The following is a 24,779-nucleotide window of genomic DNA, read 5'->3' as shown; positions in this document are numbered from 1 at the left end:
TCCATCTGGCGCCCCGGCTGGCCAGGAGGAGGCAGTTTAGTGACCAGGATTGGCAGCTTCTTAATTAATTCTACGTAGAACATGTAAACCTGTGTGTCATTGTGTGTGTGCTCCAGGTCTGACTCATCTAATCACCATGGACCTCCATCAGAAGGAGATCCAGGGCTTCTTCAACATCCCCGTCGACAACCTGAGAGCCTCTCCCTTCCTTCTGCAGTACATCCAGGAGGAGGTAGGCACGCACGCACGCACACACGGATGATCCATTGATTCATTGATTGATGGATACCTCTGAACCACCCCTAATGTCTTTCTATCTTTCTTATTTATTAGTTTTACCCCTAACCTTAGAGTATATATGAATAGAGAAGGCACCCAGAGGAAACCCTGAGGCGAAATGGACATAGTGGCCGAATGAAGGTATTGCAGCCTGGCCCCAAACACATGGCAGCACGTTCATGTGTTTGGGGCCACTCACCATTGCAATCCGTCCCAGAATGCACTCTGTTCCTACCAGGAAGGAGGAGTGAAATCGCCTCATGCGCTTTTGAGCAACTTAATGCAAGTGGATGGAAGGAGAACTCGGGTGTCTTCTCTATTCATATATACTCTAAGCCCCTAACCCAGTGTTACCCTGCTGTGACCCTACAGATAGTTTTACCCCCTAACCCAGTGTTACCCTGCTGTGACCCTACAGATAGTTTTACCCCCTAACCCAGTGTTACCCTGCTGTGACCCTACAGATAGTTTTACCCCCTAACCCAGTGTTATCCTGCTGTGACCCTACAGATAATTTTACCCCCTAACCCAGTGTTACCCTGCTGTGACCCTACAGATAGTTTTACCCCCTAACCCAGTGTTACCCTGCTGTGACCCTACAGATAGTTTTACCCCTAACCCAGTGTTATCCTGCTGTGACCCTACAGATAGTTTTACCCCTAACCCAGTGTTATCCTGCTGTGACCCTACAGATAGTTTTACCCCTAACCCAGTGTTACCCTGCTGTGACCCTACAGATAGTTTTACCCCCTAACCCAGTGTTACCCTGCTGTGACCCTACAGATAGTTTTACCCCCTAACCCAGTGTTAACCTGCTGTGACCCTACAGATAGTTTTACCCCCTAACCCAGTGTTACCCTGCTGTGACCCTACAGATAGTTGTACCCCCTAACCCAGTGTTACCCTGCTGTGACCCTACAGATAGTTTTACCCCCTAACCCAGTGTTACCCTGCTGTGACCCTACAGATAGTTTTACCCCCTAACCCAGTGTTACCCTGCTGTGACCCTACAGATAGTTTTACCCCTAACCCAGTGTTACCCTGCTGTGACCCTACAGATAGTTTTACCCCTAACCCAGTGTTACCCTGCTGTGACCCTACAGATAGTTTTACCCCCTAACCCAGTGTTATCCTGCTGTGACCCTACAGATAGTTTTACCCCCTAACCCAGTGTTACCCTGCTGTGACCCTACAGATAGTTTTACCCCCTAACCCAGTGTTACCCTGCTGTGACCCTACAGATAGTTTTACCCCTAACCCAGTGTTACCCTGCTGTGACCCTACAGATAGTTTTACCCCCTAACCCAGTGTTATCCTGCTGTGACCCTACAGATAGTTTTACCCCCTAACCCAGTGTTACCCTGCTGTGACCCTACAGATAGTTTTACCCCCTAACCCAGTGTTATCCTGCTGTGACCCTACAGATAGTTTTACCCCCTAACCCAGTGTTACCCTGCTGTGACCCTACAGATAGTTTTACCCCTAACCAGTGTTACCCTGCTGTGACCCTACAGATAGTTTTACCCCCTAACCCAGTGTTACCCTGCTGTGACCCTACAGATAGTTTTACCCCCTAACCCAGTGTTATCCTGCTGTGACCCTACGATAGTTTTACCCCTAACCCAGTGTTACCCTGCTGTGACCCTACAGATAGTTTTACCCCCTAACCCAGTGTTACCCTGCTGTGACCCTACAGATAGTTTTACCCCTAACCCAGTGTTATCCTGCTGTGACCCTACAGATAGTTTTACCCCTAACCCAGTGTTACCCTGCTGTGACCCTACAGATAGTTTTACCCCTAACCCAGTGTTATCCTGCTGTGACCCTACAGATAGTTTTACCCCTAACCCAGTGTTACCCTGCTGTGACCCTACAGATAGTTTTACCCCTAACCCAGTGTTACCCTGCTGTGACCCTACAGATAGTTTTACCCCTAACCAGTGTTACCCTGCTGTGACCCTACAGATAGTTTTACCCCCTAACCCAGTGTTACCCTGCTGTGACCCTACAGATAGTTTTACCCCTAACCCAGTGTTACCCTGCTGTGACCCTACAGATAGTTTTACCCCTAACCCAGTGTTACCCTGCTGTGACCCTACAGATAGTTTTACCCCCTAACCCAGTGTTACCCTGCTGTGACCCTACAGATAGTTTTACCCCCTAACCCAGTGTTACCCTGCTGTGACCCTACAGATAGTTTTACCCCTAACCCAGTGTTACCCTGCTGTGACCCTACAGATAGTTTTACCCCCTAACCCAGTGTTACCCTGCTGTGACCCTACAGATAGTTTTACCCCTAACCAGTGTTATCCTGCTGTGACCCTACAGATAGTTTTACCCCTAACCAGTGTACTGTACATGCCTGCTGTGACCCTACAGATCCCTGACTACAGGAATGCAGTGATCGTGGCCAAATCTCCAGCCTCAGCCAAAAGGTAGATAGAGGGCAGGCCTCTTAACTTCTTCATAAAACCGTAACTGTCACTTTTTACAGACTGTCTGCATTTCTTAAGTCTCATACATAGTCTGGATTTTCGGTGGTGGGGTGACCACCGAACTACAACATGACGTCACGAGCCGCGGTGAAGAGCAAACCACCGCCACCACTCCAGCCCTTCTCTCTGTTTTTACTCACCACCGCTCAACGTTATTTCAGCTCCGGTGGTCAGCTCACCACCAGAGCGGTGGTCACCTCACCACCGAAAATCCAGACTATGAATAGGCCTTCACTCGCATCCTCCACTCGCTAAAACTACAAACATGGTTCTCTCCCTTCTCACAGTAAAAAAAAGAAAGAAAATCATCTTTCATTTTATTCTTCATTTGTAAGAGAGAGTTAAACCCATTTTGGGCGGGGACCCCTTTTGGTGTTTTAAACATTTTGTTATAATTTAGCTATTGAAAAAATAGCAGATCTACAAGCTCATAGCGCGCCACCGAGTGGCGCGCTACGAGCTTGTAGGTCTGCTATTTTTGAAAAATTGAAGAACGACTGACATAGAAACATAGCTTTTTCAGAAAACTGTCAGGATGTAGAAGAGATTTTTATAGAATCTGATCTCAGGTCAAAATGGGTTGATGAATGGCTCCAAATGAACACTGCTTTGCTTTTTACAGTACACAATTAATGTGTGTGTGTGTGTGTGTGTGTGTGTGTGTGTGTGTGTGTGTGTGTGTGTGTGTGTGTGTGTGTGTGTGTGTGTGTGTGTGTGTGTGTGTGTGTGTGTGTGTGTGTGTGTGTGTGTGTGTGTGTGTGTGTGTGTGTGCGTTCCTCAGAGCCCAGTCGTTTGCAGAGCGTCTGCGTCTGGGCATAGCGGTGATCCACGGAGAGGCTCAGGACGCCGAGTCCGACATGGTGGACGGACGACACTCGCCTCCCACTGTGAAGACCTCTGGAGCCATGCACCCCCTACTGGAGATACCACGTAATACACTACATACACCCCCTACTGGAGATACCACGTAATACAGTACATTCACCCCCTACTGGAGATACCACGTAATACACTACATTCACCCCCTACTGGAGATACCACGTCATACAGTACATACAGTACATACAGTACATACAGTACATACAGTACATACAGTACATACAGTACATTCACCCCCTACTGGAGATACCACGTAATACAGTACATACAGTACATACAGTACAAGATACAGTACATTCACCCCTTACTGGAGCAATATTACACGAGAGGGTGTGGGTTAACGTGAATATTGCCACGACAGTCGAGTTCCGTAAGCATCACTGAAGTGGCAATAATCACGTTAAACCCACACCCTAGAGTGTAATATTGCAATTATACAACAGTTACCCTTAAAACTAAGAAAATCGCTGAAAGAATATATATATTTTAAGATATTTTTTGCGGCTTACGCCTTTTTATTGGTTTTTTGAAGGGACAGACAGTAGGCTGACAGGAAACGGGAGAGAGATGGGGGAAGACATGCAGTAAAGGCCGTGTCGGGCTTGGGAGTCGAACCCACGGCACACTGCGACTGGATTACCAGTCGGGTGCCCAGACGGTTACGCCACCGCCTGGGCTGAATATATATTTTTAATGACATATGTAGTCACTACGACCACAAATGTCCCAAGAAACTAGCTAGCCTAGCCACAGAGTTTGCTAGCTCTCTGGGAGAACAGAGCAGCTGAATTCTTTGTTTTGATTAGGTGGTGAATGGTGCTGGTTTAACCACCGGCTAGAAGGCTGTTTCAACCAATCAGATTGCTTCCTCGAAACGACCTGTGGTAGAATAAGCATTACGTCTCCTTAATATGTGCCATACATACGTAATATGTGCCATACATACTTAATATGTGCCATACATACTTAAAAATGTACTAATATTGATACACAATTGATCAACCCCACAAGCAGTCTTTTGCGTTTTGTAGTGATGATGCTGCCACCTAGTGGCGGTGAAGTGATAGGGAATGTCAACAGCTGAGTATTGTTGTGACAGTGGAGTATTCAACTTACTGGCCTTCTATTGGTCACATAGGGTCACATAGCGATAGGTCCAGTTCTTACATTTAACCCACTCTGAACGGGAACCCATTTTGGTGTTAGCATCATGTTATGCTTTAGCTATTGAAAAACAGCAGATCTACAAGCTCATATGGCGCGCTACGAGCTTGTAGGTCTGCTATTTTTGAAAAATCGAAGAACGACTGACATTTTTAGAATCTGATCTCAGGTCAGAATGGGTTAATCAGACCAGTGTGTGTCCAGTGGAAACCTCGTATGAATCTGATCTCCGGTCAGAATGGGTTAATCAGACCAGTGTGTGTCCAGTGGAAACCTCGTATGAATCTGATCTCAGGTCAGAATGGGTTAAATGTCTCTGTGTGGTCTAGTATTGATTCTTTCTCTCTGTGTGGTCTAGTATTGATTCTTTCTCTCTGTGTGGTCTAGTATTGATTCTTTCTCTCTGTGTGGTCTAGTATTGATTCTTTCTCTCTGTGTGGTCTAGTATTGATTCTTTCTCTCTGTGTGGTCTAGTATTGATTCTTTCTCTCTGTGTGGTCTAGTATTGATTCTTTCTCTCTGTGTGGTCTAGTATTGATTCTTTCTCTCTGTGTGGTCTAGTATTGATTCTTTCTCTCTGTGTGGTCTAGTATTGATTCTTTCTCTCTGTGTGGTCTAGTATTGATTCTTTCTCTCTGTGTGGTCTAGTATTGATTCTTTCTCTCTGTGTGGTCTAGTATTGATTCTTTCTCTCTGTGTGGTCTAGTATTGATTCTTTCTCTCTGTGTGGTCTAGTATTGATTCTTTCTCTCTGTGTGGTCTAGTATTGATTCTTTCTCTCTGTGTGGTCTAGTATTGATTCTTTCTCTCTGTGTGGTCTAGTATTGATTCTTTCTCTCTGTGTGGTCTAGTATTGATTCTTTCTCTCTGTGTGGTCTAGTATTGATTCCTAAAGAGAAGCCGCCCATAACTGTGGTGGGAGACGTGGGAGGACGCATTGCCATTATAGTGGTAAGACGATAATAACCCTAACCCTATATTATTATTATTATTATTATAATGTATATAGTGGTAAGATACAACACATGTACAACCTTTATGCGTGCGTCACGTGCACAGACTCTTAGACTTAGACTGCTCAACTAAGTTAAATGAGGCTCACTATGGTCTTTTTCTTTTTAATATATTTTTTATCCCACGATTTTGTAACCCATTTTTCACCCCTGTGTCAATCGTCTAATGTGATCCTGGGCTCTACACTTGAACTCATGCTTCCTTCATGCCTGAGTGTCCAAGTTGCTCCTTTACACCTGACAGGGGGGAGTTTCCCTGGTTGGACGTAGCGCGTGGAAGGAACACGTTATTCCAACCAGTTCCTTTCCCCTCCATCAGGCGCCCCGGCTGGCCAGGGGGAGGCAGTTTAGAGACCAGTTCCTTTCCCCTCCATCAGGCGCCCCGGCTGGCCAGGGGGAGGCAGTTTAGAGACCAGTTCCTTTCCCCTCCATCAGGCGCACCGGCTGGCCAGGGGGAGGCAGTTTAGAGACCAGGATTACTGGGGTGCATATTACTTAGTTTAGACTAGTCATTGGTTAGACATGGGTTAAGGTTAGGTTTAGACTAGTCATTGGTTAGACATGGGTTAAGGTTAGGTTTAGGTGTGCTGCCCCGTGGGAGGTTAGGTTTAGGGTGAGGGTTAAGGTTAGGTTAGGTGTGCTGCCCCGTGGGAGGTTAGGTTTAGACTAGTCATTGGTTAGACATTAAGGTTAAGGTTAGGTTAGGTGTGCTGCCCCATGGGAGGTTAGGTTTAGACTAGTCATTGGTTAGACATTAAGGTTAAGGTTAGGTTAGGTTTAGCGACCCACGGGATGAGAACCCCTGTATTAGACTATAATACAGACAGTACAGAGCTTATGGAATGACTCTACGGTAAACCAGGCCAAAAACAGCTGATAATATTATTATTATTATTACTATTATTATTATTATTATTAATAACAGCTGATAAGAAGGTGGCGTGCTTGTGGAATGTCAGTAAGGTAAACTAGGGCAATGACAGCTGATAAGAAGAAAAAGAAGATGTTTTTGGCAAGCAGTTTAGTCTATAACTAGAAGTGGTATAACCTGACATAAGGGGAATTTAAGATTTGGGGAAGTCTACTTTTAAAATATCACTGTGCGCAGCAGTATGCATGTGCTGTGGCAGCAAAACAAAGCTCAAGGTTTATGTTCTGGCTGGACCAGAAATATGTGCAGTATGTGTAAAAACAAGTCTAAAATCCACCACTAGCAGGCCTCATGGATTAAAGCCAAATATAATCTCACCACTGAAAGAAATGGTGTCCTATAATGTGCGATTTGGGAAACAGTGTCAAAGGAAATCACAGATTGAGCCTTTAAAACCGTAGCTTTTTATGACATAATTATACCAGACCATTAGGATTTCATGGAAAATGCTTCTGCACATATTGATAGTTTGACCATTTCCTATTGAATGGATTAGAGCTCTAATATTAAATAACAAGCAGTTAAAAAGTTATTGTCTGAGTATCTATCTATACTAATAGAAGCCCTTAACGCCCCGATGACCAAATGATCCACAATGCCATGCTTGCCATTGGCCTTGAGCCTCGCCACTAGGGTGAGGTAGAATGTAGTATGACCTGATGGTGGCGCCAGAGCTATCTCTTCAGAAAGAAAGCAAGGGTAGGTACCCTCACAAAAAACATGCAGTAATCCTGGTCACTAAACTGCCTCCCCCTGGCCAGCCGGGGCGCCTGATGGAGGGGAAAGGAACTGGTCTCTATACTGCCTCCCCCTGGCCAGCCGGGGTCGCCTGATGGAGAGGAAAGGAACTGGTCTCTATACTGCCTCCCCCTGGCCAGCCGGGGCGCCTGATGGAGGGGAAAGGAACTGGTCTCTATACTGCCTCCCCCTGGCCAGCCGGGGCGCCTGATGGAGGGGAAAGGAACTGGTCTCTATACTGCCTCCCCCTGGCCAGCCGGGGGCACCTGATGGAGGGGAAAGGAACTGGTTGGAATAACGTGTTCCTTCCACGCGCTACGTCCAACCAGGGAAACTCCCCCCCCTGTCAGGTTATAAGAACTAGAAGCGGCCTGCTCACTCCTCATGCATTGAAGGAAGCATGAGCTCAGTTCGAGGTTGAAACCGGGTGAAAAAGAGGTTACGAAATTGTGGGTTTTATTTAAAAAAAAAGAATGATAACAGCATTTCTTTCCTCTCTTATAGGATGACATCATCGACGATGTGGACAGTTTTGTGGCAGCGGCAGAGACGCTGAAGGAGAGAGGAGCGTATAAGATCTTCGTCATGGCGACGCACGGCATCCTCTCCTTAGACGCCCCCAAGTTCTTAGAGGAGTCTGCCATCGATGAGGTAGGGAGGGGGTGTGTGTGTGTGTGTGTGTGTGTGTGTGTGTGTGTGTGTGTGTGTGTGTGTGTGTGTGTGTGTGTGTGTGTGTGTGTGTGTGTGTGTGTGTGTGTGTGTGTGTGTGTGTGTGCGTGCATGCGTGTGCGTGTGCGTGCGTGTGTGTGCGTGCATGCGTGTACGCTTTTCACACATTGCCTTCTCCTTTCACCTCTGTCACGGTTCGCTCCTCTGCCCTTGGACTTTGTCTGTGTTTTGGGACTTATTACTTGTATTTGTGTTTGGTACCTTATTTTGTAGTAGTGTTCTGTGATTTCCTGTCTGCCTTGTTTGCTGTCACCTGCCTTGTCTCACCTCCCTGTATTAGTTAACCCTAGCCACCTGTGTCCTGTTGTCTGTTCCTATAGAGCGGCGCAGTCCCTCCCCCTTTCAGAACAACGAACGGCCGAGGAAATGAAAACGCAATGCATTTCCCCATAGGCAGTTTTTATTTCATTTATTTAAAGACCTTTTAAGCATCGTACGAAGCCAACTCTTGTCGTGACAAATCATGACAACACACACAATATTTTGGACCAAACAAATAATTACAAAGAAGAAAAACAACAAAAAAAGTGTTGTAACCTGCCGTTTTTTTCTACTTTCTAATTCTTTGTTTGGCCCGAAATATTGTGTGTGTTGTCATGATTTGTCACGACAAGAGTTGGCTTCGTACGACGCTTAAAAGGTCTTTAAATAAATTAAATAAAAACTGCCTATGGGGAAATGCATTGCGTTTTCATTTCCTGGGCCGTTCGTTGTTCTGAAAGGGGGAGGGACTGCGCCGCTCTATCCCTGTGTTGATTGTGTGTTTCAGTTCACCTGTGTCCTGTTAGTCTTGTCTATTTTTATGCCCCAGTGTTTGCAGTTCCTTGTCAGTTCGTCGTCGTGAATGATGTTGGTCTGTTCCTTTTGTTTCCAGAGTTAGTTATGTCCAAGTTGTTTCACATGTGTGTGTTTTTGAGAATTAAAACCACTTGAATTCACTCCTCTGCCTGTGCCTGGTTCATTCTGCACCCGAGTCCTACACCTCCAGAACCACATCGTGACAAACTAGATCAGGGGTGGGCAACTGGCGGCCCGGGGGCCACATGCGGCCCCCACCTTCACTTAATGTGGCCCTCAGGTTAATATCAGAATACTGATATAATATTGGTTTCAGCTGTTACTATTCCACAACATGCAAACATGACCCGCTTTTATTACTTCCGTCTAAATTAGTAGCTCATTGCTTCAACACAAGTATAATTAAAGGCATTTGAAATTACATACAAATGTAAATGTTCAGGATTCCAATTCAAAAATAGCAAAAATTCAAGATTTCAATTTGAATATAGCAAACTTTGTAGATAGCTTGTAGATCAGCTATTTTTGCTACGACAGTAATATATGGCCCTAGGGAGTGAGTGAGTGTGGAAATATAGTGGCCCTCTCCATCGTCAAAGTTGCCCACCCTGGCCTGAACTAGACCAAATACATTAATTTGTGGGTCCTTGACATGAAAATGTCTCTCTCTCTCTCTCACTCTCTCTCACTCTCTCTCTCTCTCTCTCTCTCTCTCTCTCTCTCTCTCTCTCTCTCTCTCTCTCTCTCTCTCTCAGGTGATTGTGACCAACACCATCCTAATGTCTCTCTCTCTCTCTCTCTCTCTCTCTCCCCCTCTCTCAGGTGATTGTGACCAACACCATCCTAATGTCTCTCTCTCTCTCTCTCTCTCTCTCTCCCCCCTCTCTCAGGTGATTGTGACCAACACCATCCTAATGTCTCTCTCTCTCTCTCTCTCTCTCTCCCCCTCTCTCTCAGGTGATCGTGACCAACACCATCCCACATGAGCTGCAGAAGCTCCAGTGCTCAAAGATCAAGACGGTAGACATCAGTATGATCCTCTCTGAGGCCATCCGACGGATCCACAACGGAGAGTCCATGTCTTATCTGTTCCGCGACATAGCCATGGACGACTGAACTGACCTGAAGGCATGCGTGCGCGCGCAGACACACGGTGACTCATATTTTGCCAGTATCGATGTATAATCTGTTCTGCCATGTAGAATACACACAGATACACAGAAATATCCTTGCCAACTGCATGTCCTCATACTAGTCATGTAAGACGGGGTTGGATGTCGGCCGGGCGGGAGGCGATATGGACGAAATTAACTAATATCTTTGACCAAATAACTGACTATCGATATTGTGACGATAGTGTAGAGATGACTATTACCACAAAATACTGTGTCTAGACAATGAGATTTTTATAAATCATCAGGAATCCCCATAACAACGAACTGATTGAACATTGATTATGGAACAGTTAGGTGTGTTCAGACAATTACATCACAATTGTATGAGAAAAACAGGACAATTATTGCCATATTATTGACAACATTCAAAACCCCCAGCAGATAAACTATATAGTCTCAGATCAACGGTGTTGAACATAACGTTGATATATAATTATGACCCTGCCCTAGTAGTCGCATGACCGAAGCCATCCTCTCAAACATGCCAAACCTTGGCCTGGTTTATGACTGAATGGACATAATAATAATAATAACAACATGCTCCTCAGAGCCCGACGATGACTGGGACCTCTGTAGCCTGGAAGCTTCAACACGCACGTCAACTGCCACCAACATCCTTGTAATTTGGTGTGGATGATGGAACAAACAAACACACGCACACACACACACACACACACACACACACACACACACACACACGCACGCACACACACACACACACACACACACACATACATACTGTAGTGGGACTCCCTGATTCATGCAGGTGTCATTTTGCAGGACATAATATAGCTGTGGACGCTTCTTAGCCTGCCCCAAAGCCCCCAGCCTGTGTGTCTCTGGTCTAGAGGGGCTTCTTAGCCTGCCCAAAGCCCCCAGCCTGTGTGTCTCTGGTCTAGAGGGGCTTCTTAGCCTGCCCAAAGCCCCCAGCCTGTGTGTCTGGTCTAGAGAGGAGCTTCTTAGCCTGCCCAAAGCCCCCAGCCTGTGTGTCTCTGGTCTAGAGGGGCTTCTTAGCCTGCCCAAAGCCCCCAGCCTGTGTGTCTCTGGTCTAGAGGGGCTTCTTAGCCTGCCCAAAGCCCCCAGCCTGTGTGTCTCTGGTCTAGAGGGGCTTCTTAGCCTGCCCAAAGCCCCCAGCCTGTGTGTCTCTAGTCTAGAGGGGCTTCTTAGCCTGCCCAAAGCCCCCAGCCTGTGTGTCTGGTCTAGAGAGGAGCTTCTTAGCCTGCCCAAAGCCCCCAGCCTGTGTGTCTCTGGTCTAGAGAGGAGCTTCTTAGCCTGCCCAAAGCCCCCAGCCTGTGTGTCTCTGGTCTAGAGGGGCTTCTTAGCCTGCCCAAAGCCCCCAGCCTGTGTGTCTCTGGTCTAGAGGGGCTTCTTAGCCTGCCCAAAGCCCCCAGCCTGTGTGTCTCTGGTCTAGAGAGGAGCTTCTTAGCCTGCCCAAAGCCCCCAGCCTGTGTGTCTCTGGTCTAGAGAGGAGCTTCTTAGCCTGCCCAAAGCCCCCAGCCTGTGTGTCTCTGGTCTAGAGGGGCTTCTTAGCCTGCCCAAAGCCCCCAGCCTGTGTGTCTCTGGTCTAGAGGGGCTTCTTAGCCTGCCCAAAGCCCCCAGCCTGTGTGTCTCTGGTCTAGAGAGGAGCTTCTTAGCCTGCCCAAAGCCCCCAGCCTGTGTGTCTCTGGTCTAGAGAGGAGCTTCTTAGCCTGCCCAAAGCCCCCAGCCTGTGTGTCTCTGGTCTAGAGGGGCTTCTTAGCCTGCCCAAAGCCCCCAGCCTGTGTGTCTCTGGTCTAGAGAGGAGCTTCTTAGCCTGCCCAAAGCCCCCAGCCTGTGTGTCTCTGGTCTAGAGAGGAGCTTCTTAGCCTGCCCAAAGCCCCCAGCCTGTGTGTCTCTGGTCTAGAGGGGCTTCTTAGCCTGCCCAAAGCCCCCAGCCTGTGTGTCTCTGGTCTAGAGGGGCTTCTTAGCCTGCCCAAAGCCCCCAGCCTGTGTGTCTCTGGTCTAGAGGGGCTTCTTAGCCTGCCCAAAGCCCCCAGCCTGTGTGTCTCTGGTCTAGAGAGGAGCTTCTTAGCCTGCCCAAAGCCCCCAGCCTGTGTGTCTCTGGTCTAGAGAGGAGCTTCTTAGCCTGCCCAAAGCCCCCAGCCTGTGTGTCTCTGGTCTAGAGAGGAGCTTCTTAGCCTGCCCAAAGCCCCCAGCCTGTGTGTCTCTGGTCTAGAGAAGAGCTTCTTAGCCTGCCCAAAGCCCCCAGCCTGTGTGTCTCTGGTCTAGACGAGCGGGTGCCCCACCCTCCCCGGTGAGGAAACTGTGGAGAACACTGACGTCACCAAATTTGGAGCGTGACGTCAAATGCAAGTTGGGCCCTTACTTCCTATGCCAGATATTTTTGTTTGAGCCGAATGCGAACAAAAGTCCTACCAAGACTACACGCTTCTGAACAACAAAACTAAAAGCCCTACCAAGGCTACACACTTCACCCTACACCCTACACCCTACCAAGGCTACACGCTTCTGAACAACAAAACTAAAAGCCCTATACCAAGGCTACACGCTTCTGAACAACAAAACTAAAAGCCCTATACCAAGGCTACACGCTTCTGAACAACAAAACTAAAAGCCCTACCAAGACTACACGCTTCTGAACAACAAAACTAAAAGCCCCACCAGGCTACACGCTTCTGAACAACAAGGCAGGTGCCACTGACCGTATCTGACCTCTGGTTTTGACTGATGAAACATTTGCCGTGCTGTGCTGTGCAGTAATTTATTAAAGTGTGATGCATTGCAATGCATGGTAGAATGGAATGGTCACCTGGAGCATTGTGAGGGCAGTGCCAATGCACACCAGGTTCCATACTGGGGTCTTGGAAAGTTCCCTCACACAGTGCGTGTGTACATAGTATATATACACTACAGTAGGTCCACATACAGTACATACAGTAGGTCGTACAGTAGGTCCTTTGTGTCCTTTGAGATTGTTCTAGAAAAGAGCTCCTGTGCCTTCTGCAATAACACACACACACACACACACACACACACACACACACACACACACACATATACACAATCATAAACACAGTTGACAAATTGGTTTTCTTTAAAAAAACGACTGTGTCTCAACTAACCAAACTAACTCATTGAGGTCATGGTAACTAATTCAATCTAAAATGTGTTAAATGAATGTGTATTAGCTGGTTGGACAAGTTGAATGGCTGAGCACATTTATTAGTGTGCATATTATGTCCAGGATTAATGCATCCCATCTGATATCACCTTTCTACGTTGTAGTTCTACCTTGTAGTTCTACCTTGTAGTTCGGTTCAGTTTCGTTAGCGCTGTGTCTGGTATTTTGCTAGCGATTCTGTTGTAATGCTATTCAGTTAATATGCTACTGTACCTAGCCATGTCTGTGTAGTTGCCATAGAGATGCCCTTACAGATGCCCCCAATATTATATTATATTATATTATATATTGGCCTGAAATTAAAAGCTGGCAAAAAAAAGGTTTATTGTTTAAATCAGGCGCATTAAATTATTTTCATATTTATGCTTTTGTTTTCTGAACGTGCCACGTAAAACGTATAAATATGTATTCCTTTGCCATATTCGCAATGTGTGGATTCGCAATTTGTCACTGATAGAAAAACTTGAATTTATAAACACTGAAATCAATCGCAGACGTTTTGTCAGACGTGAACATTAAAGATATTGGGAAGTATTAATTTGGCTAAACGAACTATAAGTGCTTGTTGGTTATAACCTCAGGGTGTGCAGTTGTTGTTTTTATCCCAGTGGTTCTCAGTCTTTTACTACTTTTGATGTAGTAATCGTCTTTTATTCTCATTAAAATTTAAGTAAAGTATATAAATTGTCACTACACTGACATCTGGGGACCCACCAAAAATAAACATGTGGGGACCCCCCCCCCCCCCCCAGGTCTGTTTTATCCCACCAAAACATTGAGAAGCCCTGAAACTGCTCTAAACATGGATACATGTTTATAATATTATTATTATTATTATTATTATTAATAAACATGGATACAGGGTATGAAACTGACACCATGGTCCTAGTTAAAGTGTATTAGGTGAAACAGGTACGCTAGACTTAACTTATTTTACACTAAGTCTAGTTGAAGAGTTTTAAGAGCCACAGCTGAAGCTGTGACAATACAATGGAAATGGAATCCAGGTAACCAGTACTGGTACCAGTAACCAGTACTTGACTGAAGCAGGTCTTTGTTGTCACATTGTTTCCAGTACCAGTAACCAGTACCAGTAACCAGTACTTGACTGAAAGCAGGTCTTTGTTGTCACATTGTTTCCCGGGAAATGTTTTTTGTATTTATTTTTCAGCCCTGACTGAATAAATTAATGACCTATATAGAAATTCACAACTGGTGTTTTTGTATTTTTTTGTGTGATTATACTTATGTTTTTAATGTTTTTAATTTGTATCCAATGTAACTAAAGTAGTGAATAGAACATTTTAAAAGGCAGTTTAGTCTGTGTAGTGAAATGTACATGACATAAAAGATGCAATATATTTTATATGCAACTGATTTTGTGTTCCCTCAAAAATCAGTTATTGTCGAGCAACAGAGCATTGATTACATATATTGTGACCCTTCTGTGTGCGGAGCTTCCCTTTATTTTTCCTCATACTCCTTTTGTGGCTCCAGCACCTCCCTAAAGTTTTTTTCAGCAGATGAGCGGTGGTTCCTTCTCTATTTTTACCCTTCTAAAAGCTAAAATGTTTTGCTTTAATATTAAATAACAACTGAGTACCAGCAGGTGGCGATATAGTGTAAGTAGTGAAGATTGTGAATGTGTGCATATCATTTGTATCCAATGCAGCCACTAAGGACTCTCATTGAGTGGGATATCATTATATATAAATACTATATGGGACGGTAGAACAGAATGAAATTATAACCACAACCAGGGAAAAGTTAAAGGACAACTTTTGAATAAAATGCACTCAACTCGCCAAAATACATTTTAGTCGACTAAATCAACTGTAGATTTAGTCGACTAAAATCTTATGACATTTAGTCGACTAAAACTAGACTAACACTAAGACATTCCAGGTGACTAAAATGTGACTAAAACTAAATGAAGTTTCAGTCCAAAGACTATGACTAAACAAAAATAGAAATGTGCTGCCAAAAACAACACTGTGCGTGTGTGTGCGCTGTGTCTTGGCTGAGAGGTTGTTAGAGTTGTATTGTTTCACAGGAAGTCACGGGTCATTGTTGTTTCCTGTTCCTCACTATGATCTCATGATGAATAAGCCCGTGTCAGGTTTTCAGAACTCTATGTAGTTTTATTTTTGTTTTCTTTTATTTATGCACAATAAAAACAGCCAAACAACCCAAAATGGGTTATAGTGCATGGGCATGTGGGAAAGGGTTAGAGAACATCTCTCGAGTGCTATATCCCAATGACAATGTAAGTTCAACATCTGCTGGTGTGTCATTGCTGTGACACACAGGGAAAATCTTTGCCAAACATTTAGTTGCATTTATTAAATAAGAATATCGTTTTGATGGTAAATATTTGCCACAATATGTTTTTGCCACTGTAGATCTCTGCTGTGAAAATGAAAACTAGCTAAAAAGTTGCCCATAGTGCCTTAAGGTCTGTCTTTTCCATCTCATGCTGTAGTTCTTTGAAGGGAAAGAGCTGCGTCTGAAGCAGGAGTATTTTGTGGTGGCAGCTACTCTCCAGGACATCATTAGTCGCTACAAGATTATTAAGACAGGCAAAACTCGCACATCCTTTGACACCTTCCCTGAAAAAGTAGGTCTCTAGGTCAAGCTCTAATTTTAAATTATATGATGTATGCTTCAGTGAGAGTGCAATGCTTATTTTAAAAATATATTTGTATATCAACTGTTTGGGGATAATACAATGTCACCCGTAAAACGGCACAATTAATTACCGTAAGACAGCAGATTACAATTTAGTGCTTATAAATGAGAAGAAAAGAGCATGCTTTGTCAGGTGGGTAGCCTGACAACGAATAGGCTGGACAAGAACTACTCTCCAAATTGTCTAACCAGAAGGACAGGGCTACATTAAGTTCTGGTATGCTGGACGACAAGTAGCCTTCTACTTCCTGTACTTCCCTAACGTTAGACACTTTTCATCAGTAGTTCTGTTCCAGGCTTTATCCCCTTGTGAGATAAAGATGGAGATAAAACTGGCAGTGAACCTATTTTTGCAGGTGGCGATCCAGCTGAATGACACTCATCCTGCTATGGCCATTCCAGAGCTGATGAGAATCTTTGTGGACATTGACAAACTTGACTGGGTAAGTGTGAAATAATGTTTATTTGACTCACACTTTTCAAAATGGATGATAAATGTATAACATGTCATCTAACTGTCCTTAACAAACTATAACGCATACAGTAATATAATATAGGACACTGTAAAATCCTCTGTGTTCATTTATCCATTTGTAATGTACCAGTGTACTTTCTTACATTCTCAGCATAAACATTGAGGATTTTACTGTGTATTTGACATGCCGGCCACAATAATGAATTTTAGCACACTGAATAAGTATCAATGGTGAACATTAACCCCTCCTTTCCTGGCAGGCCTCACCAAACGCACTTTGCCTACACCAACCACACTGTTCTCCCTGAAGCTCTGGAGCGCTGGCCTGTGGAGCTGGTAGAGACTCTGCTGCCCAGACACCTTCAGATCATCTATCGCATCAACCACATGCACTTGGTAATACTTCATACTCGTCTCTTTGTCCTTTTGCCATCTCTTCTCCTTTATCATTAATTTATGCAGCATGGCATGCATAAGGGCCTACCATACACATTTTGTTTCAGTGTGCTTGGTGAAAGGCCGGTTGTATTAAAACTTAAAAAGAAAATAAATGTCTTCATCATGCCTCAGATGCTTTTTTACTGCTATCCAATATCATGGATGTCCATTATAAGTTAGCTGGACAGCAATTGTTTTTATAATTCATCTATTACTTGCCACATATAAATGTGTATATATATAATTGTATTACTTGTATTTTGTCCATACACACTATATATTATGACAATGCTGAAAGGTAAGAGACAAAACATCATCTTGGACACTGATAGATATTGTGACAGTCACCATTTAAATTGTTCCAAGCATTGCCTCCGTATTGCATCAAGGAAGGAGGCAGGGAGATTTCTTCATTTACATTTTTGGCAATGAAGGGGACAATGATACAAATAGCTTGAACTGTTCTAGAACACAGGCATAATATACAATTCATCATGCACTTTTTCTTGTATCCCCTTAAATTTTGTTTGTGCTGGATTAGACAGAAGCATGGGCATGGGCTTGGGTTAATTTAAAATGTTTCTCTCTTTGGGGCCTGATATAAGCTCTGGGACAACTGGGACATTGTATGTGTGTTTACAGAGTATTTCAGCCCAGTTTCCAGGGGACATGCAGAGACTCCGCAGAATGTCTTTGATTGAAGAGGACAGCTGTAAGAGAGTCAACATGGCTCACCTGTGCATTGTGGGATCTCATGCTGTCAATGGAGTAGCCGAGATGCACTCCAACATCATGAAGACTGACGTGTAAGCACATTTCATGCCTAATTATAAAATAATATGTGCCACTTAAGAGTGACTAAACTTCAAAGTTCTGAATATAATTACATTTATATAAATCTTTCTATTTTGGTTCTGTAGATTTCGGGATTTCAGCGAAATGGAACCAGAGAAATTCCAGAACAAGACCAATGGAATCTGTCCCAGACGCTGGCTCCTGCGCTGCAACCTTGAACTGGCTTGTCTGTTGGAATTTCGCATAAAAGGAAAGGCAAGGAATTTACTTAGGATAATATAAAATGTACGACTACGCCACCTTGATGATGTTTGTATCAAGGAAATTAAACAATTAATACTTTTAAATCGGGTTCCCCAAAAACACAAGTTCGCACAATGAGACTGAGACGTGAGTTCCCCCAAATGTATAACATTTATTCACATTGTTAAGACTTATACAATATATACACTGTTGGAAGACAATTATTAAGTTATTAGATAAAACCAGCAATAATTCTATAGGTTAAATAATCACCAACCACGATATAGCCAAAGTACAAAACAGTTGTCAGCAGTTTGTAGTAGTAATGTTCAAACAGAAACAGTCAGTTGGCCAGGGAGCACCAACCTTACATGAGGGGTCTATAAGCCAAAACTATAAGCCGCTATGCCCACCTAAAGCCTATAGGACCACAACACGCACAGACAGCAACAGCACACAGAAATAAGAGCGTCACCGTGAAAAGAGGTGCACGCAGTCACATCAACAAACCTGTAGGACAGTGGACTATAGTGAGGCCGATTGTGAACCCCTTAGTAGGTTGGCTGAACCACTTTAGAACTTGACTCTGGTGACACCGGACTCCACATTTGGGGAAAGAAACAGAAGACAAAACAATGATCACAATATGAAATGGCTTAAAACACTAAAATCAATGTATGAACTCAAGCTAAACAAAGCAGCAGTGGCAATCTACAGGATGAAATAAAAAACAAACACATTAATTAAGTTACACCAACAAAAACAAAGTAGGCTTAAACAACAATGTCTGTTTGCGTACCTTCAGTTGTCTGTACAGTACTCCCTCTCGCCACAGCAATGGTTTGGTACATGATCAACCTGAATTATCACAGCCATTTTGGTCCAATAAGGTGCCCTGATTTTCTTTTCTACCTTTCATTACACAGTAGGTTGAGACATTTTCTATGTATGAAACATAAGCTCTTGGCACAATTTACTGTGTAGGTTTCATTGTACTGTGTGGCAAACACTTAAGTTGAAGCATATTCTTTAACAAATATGCTACATTTCATGATCTAAATTCACATATGAGTAAACTAAAGGCACCAATACTTGTTTCAGATGTTAAGTATATGCATTTGACATTTGAGAAAGATTTTCTGTTGCCAAAAACACATTTTACAAGCAAAAACGGCAGCACAAGATTTTAGTTTTTTGGTTATACACCGTTTATACATTTATGGCTTGTGGCAAAATACTGCAGGATATTATGAGTAGAACTTTTAACCCAAAGTCCAGAAGGGTATTATCTATGAAAAAATGCATTGAATGAGTAGTGCCCATGACATGGGAACAAAACTAATTTTCTAAGCACTTTTTCATGGGTCCCAACACGGCCTAATGGATTTAATTGGAGTTACAATCACATCCATGTTTGTAAAGAGGTTGAGAAATGTGTCTTTGGAACCACATTCGGTCCAAACTTGCCAGATCCTGCCAATAACTTACCGGTATGAACTCATCTGTGTCTTTACTAGCATTATACCCTTGACGTACTATAGGGACAGCAAAAAGTCACCAATGCCTGTTTTGCTGACATTGTATGTACTGTACATTCATTATCTCTCTTCTAGGGCCGAGGAGACGACTATGATTATAACCTCAGTATTCCAAAGAAGATTAATGAGCTGGTTGATGTCGATGCCTTCGTCCAAGATGTCGCTGAAGTGAAACGGGTAGGGTTTCTGCTTAGTTTACAATTGCTTCTAGAAACTAGAAAGCTGCGTTCAGATGCCAGGAGGCATGCCCTAATAATAATATGCAATCGTATGTCACAGATTACTGTGAAAACCTGTCAGACAGTCTGTCCGTCACGCCACCATATATGGCTGTCAGTCCGTCACGCCTCGTGAAATGCTCCATATATGGCCATCTCCATATATGAAGATCAATCACAACACAGACTTCATCAAACCCTGGATAGCCATACATGGAGAAGACTGGATCATCACCTAGATCTGCATATATGGAGCCGGCCAGCAACTTTACATCTGACCTCAAACCCTTAGATCTCCATATATGGAGCTGACCTGTTCTGACATTCCAAATGTTGATCCTTTCCCCACCCGTCCTTCCTCTTCGATATCTCCCTTTTGCCCGGCAGCCGGTGAAAATTAGAGTTCTCAACAGGCCCGAAAATTAAGGTCCGGTTTTTGACAGTACCGTCCTGTAGTAGCTTGAATGGTAAACTACAGTAGACGATATCACTAGACAATATGAAAATAGTCTGCCAGTGTTAAAGTACATCACGCAGCTGGGTTGGGATTCGTTAGGATTTTAACGGTTCCGGATCCTTCCCGGATCCCTCTTAACGGTTCCGGTTCCTAACGGTTCCCTTAACGGATCCTAATATTATTTTTTCCCCTTTTTTTTCTGACATAAATGATGCTTATATTATACCTAACCTAACCAAGTACATAATAAAAACAAATTAATTAATGAAATTATTGAAAATGCACTTTACAAGTATGAGGTGGCACTATTATTTAAACTTCACCACCACCACCACCAGCTAGCCACCACAACAATATCATTTTTACTCTATATATTGCAATTTGCTGTATATTAAATACAGTACACATTGCAATAATGATATTGTTGTGGTGACAAATGTTGTCTTTAATGTTCAGATTAATTTAATATGAAGGACCCCTTACCCTAATGGAAACAAATAGTGCTTTCTTGGAATAAAAAAATCCTTTTAGCAGACCTTATATTGAACTGTAGGCTACGTTCCTGTGCTTTTTTCTGCAAACTGTTTATAAAGTAGGCTAATCAATCTATGGAGGTATATGCACCTAAACGCTGGGCTCTCAACAGTCACGCGATTAATTTAAAGCCAAATCAAAAGCAGTTGAGTTGCTTATAAGTTGTAAAAAATAAGTGCAGAAATTTGATTTGGCATGATTCATAAAATATCAGACAGAAAGACGTCGAGACATTGGCGTTCTAAATTAACACCATTAACAGTTGTACAATACACCTAATGAAAAGCTCTGTAGACATTAGTAGTTTTTATTTTCTATTACGTTACTAGCCTGGGGAAAGTGAACCAGCCTTGCATCATCCTCATCCCCCGCCGGCTGTGGTGGAGCTGCGGGGAGTGTGAGCTTTCCGCATGGCTCTCAAACGCGATTTGCCTAGATTATTCTCGTGAGTTGTGGACTCGTGTAGGCGTATTGATTTTGAGTTGTTTCATCAATGTGGACGTGCAACTGGTACAAGTTGCAACAACCTTTGCAGGGAACTATAGCATAACATTTATTCCACTTTGCGTGCTCAGCCTCAGAGTCATTTCCCTCTCTGTTAACCACACTTTGGAGATCTCTTCGACATCACTCGCTCCGTGGCGGTGAGCGGTCGCTGAATGCACAGAACAGTGGGCGTATCCTCCCCGACCCCACACACTCCTTTAGGTGGGGTGACGTCACCTCAGGCTCTGCTTGCATGCATGCACATTGCACAGACACAGCGGAGCTAAATGACGACTGATGAGAACCGTTTGGGGAACCGTTAATAAAAAAACGATGGAACCGGCTCCGGATCCGCAATGTCGGAACCGGGTCTGAAATGGACCCGGTTCCGAATCCCAACCCTCACGCTCAGTTATTAGTTGGGACATTGCTGAGTTGGGTTTTGCACACTTGTACAGGCCACATTCTTCTGCGATGATTGAACATGATCACAGCTGAATAAATTCACTCATGTTTTTCTCTCTGACGGTCAACAAGCTGAAATTTGCACAGTACCTGGAGGAGGAGTACCAGGTGCAAATCAACCCATCCTCCATGTTTGACGTCCATGTGACAAGAATCCATGAGCATTATAGCGCCAGCTCCTCAACTGCCTGCACATCATCCTCATGTACAACAGTATGTGAATGCAGCTTTCAAACTCCCAATGGGGCAACTTATTTGTGTCAAACTCATGATACAATAATATCACCATAATGAGTCCAGACTGGCATGACATATTTATCACAATATAAAAAAGACAAATGCTGACTGGAAAAATATAGTTATACTTACAGGAGAAGCCATTGTGCACATCCCCACCCAGAATAGCCTGTTTGGTTTTTGTACAGTATATGTGCAAATCATCTGTCCTGTCTGTCCACCACTTGAGTATAATGCATGTCTCTTTCAAGTCCAGTCACTCAAACATGGTTCTGCATCCGTGCTTTCAACTTCAGCCTGTTAAATCTGTCCCTTAGGATGCATGATGAAATGATTACCAAGAAGAATGAACTTGTTTTATTTTGCATCAATCTGTTTCATTTTGTTGGGAATGTTGTTTTCAAATGTACTATTTTTTTTTATTTAATTTTTTTACATTTTTAGACATCAAGAAGAACCCCACTGCTGGTTTTGTTCCCCGAACAATGATCATCGGTGGCGAGGTATTGACTCAATAAAACTAGTGTTTACACACGCAGGAACACAAGGTATTGACTCAATAAAACTAGTGTTTACACACGCAGGAACACAAGGTATTGACTCAATAAAACTAGTGTTTACACACGCAGGAACACAAGGTATTGACTCAACAAAACTAGTGTTTACACACGCAGGAACACAAGGTATTGACTCAATAAAACTAGTGTTTACACACGCAGGAACACAAGGTATTGACTCAACAAAACTAGTGTTTACACATGCAGGAACACAAGGTATTGACTCAATAAAACTAGTGTTTACACACGCAGGAACACAAGGTATTGACTCAACAAAACTAGTGTTTACACACGCAGGAACACACAGAATATTTTTATCTGAGCTTTTTTGTCTAAATCTGTTTAATACGATGCTCTCTTTCTAAATTATAGATTAAGATAGCTGGTAGCTGTGTGTTCATTGTTCATTGTCTCCCCCTGCAGGCTGCACCAGGGTATCACATGGCAAAGTTGATAATCAAGCTGATCACCTCAGTTGGTGAGGTGGTGAACAATGACCCTGTGGTGGGCAACAAGCTGAAGGTCATCTATCTGGAGAACTACAGGGTCTCCCTGGCAGAGAAAGGTACATTGCAACACCTTACAATTACGAGACAATAGACCAAAGTTTACTGTATGTCAAATGTTGACTGAATATTCACTGTCCATGTCTGTTACTGGCTTAATTATTTTATTAAACTAGTGTGCAGTCAGGATCAATATGCCTGTTTAATTATTCATTGAGTAATGGGAAATATGTCCTTGACCTCTGGAAACATCTGTCTGTACCTGTTCTACGGCAGTAACACTAGTGTTTTCTAGTGTCAGTTGATGCTTCATATCCATATGAGTCAAACCGCTGTGCTCATTTGTTTCTTTTTGGAACACTGTTCTTATTTTTGGAGCAATATTAAACGAGTATGGGAATTATGAATGGGGCGGAAAAAAGTGACCCAGGTAGGATGCACAAATTACGTCTGACTTCGGTGCACTATTACTACAAATAAATAATAATCCATTCCGATGATCTACTCCTCCTATAGTGATTCCTGCCACTGATCTGTCAGAGCAGATCTCCACTGCCGGCACTGAGGCCTCAGGAACGGCCAACATGGCGTTCATGCTGAACGGAGCCCTCACCATAGGCACCATGGACGGAGCCAACGTGGAGATGGCAGAGGAAGCCGGAGAGGAGAACATGTTCATCTTCGGCATGAGGGTAGAGGACGTGGCTGAACTGGACAAGAAGGGGTAGGGGAGCTCTCACCTCTAATGTCAGTGTCAATAGAAAGTAATGGGTGGCCTGTTTCACTCAATCTATAAGGAAAGGAAGTACATATCGGTTTAAAAATGTATGGGTTTGTTCATTGCTGGGATTTCCCATATTAAAGGTATGCGAAACCAGTCTACTACTGTATGAGACATTGGACAAACTGTATCACATACATTAAATTGTAACACTGATGTTACATTTGCTATGAGTATATGAGGTGACATTCTTGCCGCTTTGATTTTGTTTTTATTTCCACAGCTATTATGGCATGTCATACTACAACGCGATTCCAGAGCTGAAAGAAGCCATGGACCAGATCAAGAGTGGATTTTTCAGCCCCGAAAATCCAGACCTTTTCAAAGACCTCACTGAAATGCTCATGAAATATTCATATAAAGTACTATGATTCTGCATTTGCTCAAATCTGGACCTTTTTGGCTTAGATTACACCATTTCCCCCATGTTTCTGTTTAGGTTCAAAGTGTTTGCAGATTTTGAGGCCTATGTGAAATGCCAGGAGAGAGTCAGCACTTTGTATGAGGTACTGTAACGTTTGCAACTTTGCATGTAACAAACTAGGCTCAAACTGAAATGACAAATTATACTTAAGTTGAAGTTGGAGCCAGAAGGGTGGTAAGATCTAATGGAACATTAGAAAGTTTAGAGTCAGAGAATCACAAGTATAAATTAAGCCTTAGAGCAGTGTATAATTAACTGTTTTGTTTTGTTTAAAAGGATCCAACGGAGTGGACAAAAATGGTGATCAAGAACATTGCTGCCACAGGCAAATTCTCCAGCGACAGAACCATCACAGATTATATACAGAGATATGTAGTAGTAGATATACTACTACACACGCACACACACGGTTATGCTGATATCACCTTTCTACCTTGTAGTTCTACCTTGTAGTTCTACCTTGTAGTTCTACCTTGTAGTTCGGTTCAGTTTCGTTAGCGCTGTGTCTGGTATTTTGCTAGCGATTCTGTTGTAATGCTATTCACTTAATAGAGCTACTGTACCTATAGCCATGTC

General features: G+C 43.5%; 1 protein-coding gene and 1 pseudogene across 5 annotated transcripts in view; both read left to right on the top strand.

Annotated features, from left to right (window-relative positions):
* Positions 1-11,094, top strand: part of prpsap2 (phosphoribosyl pyrophosphate synthetase-associated protein 2) — a 22,033-nt gene extending 10,939 nt beyond the window's left edge. For all 4 annotated transcript variants that reach the window (XM_083778877.1, XM_083778878.1, XM_083778880.1 and 1 more), the window contains 6 exons: positions 117-232; positions 2,659-2,714; positions 3,556-3,704; positions 5,698-5,768; positions 8,004-8,150; positions 9,984-11,094. In XM_083778877.1, coding sequence (XP_083635003.1) covers positions 117-232; positions 2,659-2,714; positions 3,556-3,704; positions 5,698-5,768; positions 8,004-8,150; positions 9,984-10,142 — 698 coding nt within the window. In that variant the 3' untranslated portion in view covers positions 10,143-11,094. The remainder of the gene's footprint in view (positions 1-116; positions 233-2,658; positions 2,715-3,555; positions 3,705-5,697; positions 5,769-8,003; positions 8,151-9,983) is intronic.
* Positions 11,095-15,555: 4,461 nt separating this feature from the next.
* Positions 15,556-24,560, top strand: LOC310869562 (glycogen phosphorylase, liver form-like; annotated as a pseudogene). Its single transcript has 14 exons — positions 15,556-15,627; positions 15,844-15,978; positions 16,406-16,496; positions 16,785-16,920; positions 17,605-17,768; positions 17,883-18,012; positions 19,614-19,715; positions 21,771-21,911; positions 22,380-22,438; positions 22,916-23,057; positions 23,515-23,722; positions 24,003-24,141; positions 24,219-24,285; positions 24,480-24,560. The product of its transcript is annotated as a glycogen phosphorylase, liver form-like (transcript).
* Positions 24,561-24,779: the final 219 nt, after the last annotated feature.

Source organism: Protomyctophum parallelum, assembly GCF_964188405.1.
Source record: "Protomyctophum parallelum genome assembly, chromosome: 13".
Taxonomy (NCBI): Eukaryota; Metazoa; Chordata; class Actinopteri; order Myctophiformes; family Myctophidae; genus Protomyctophum; species Protomyctophum parallelum.
This window is presented reverse-complemented; position numbering and strand designations above follow the sequence as displayed.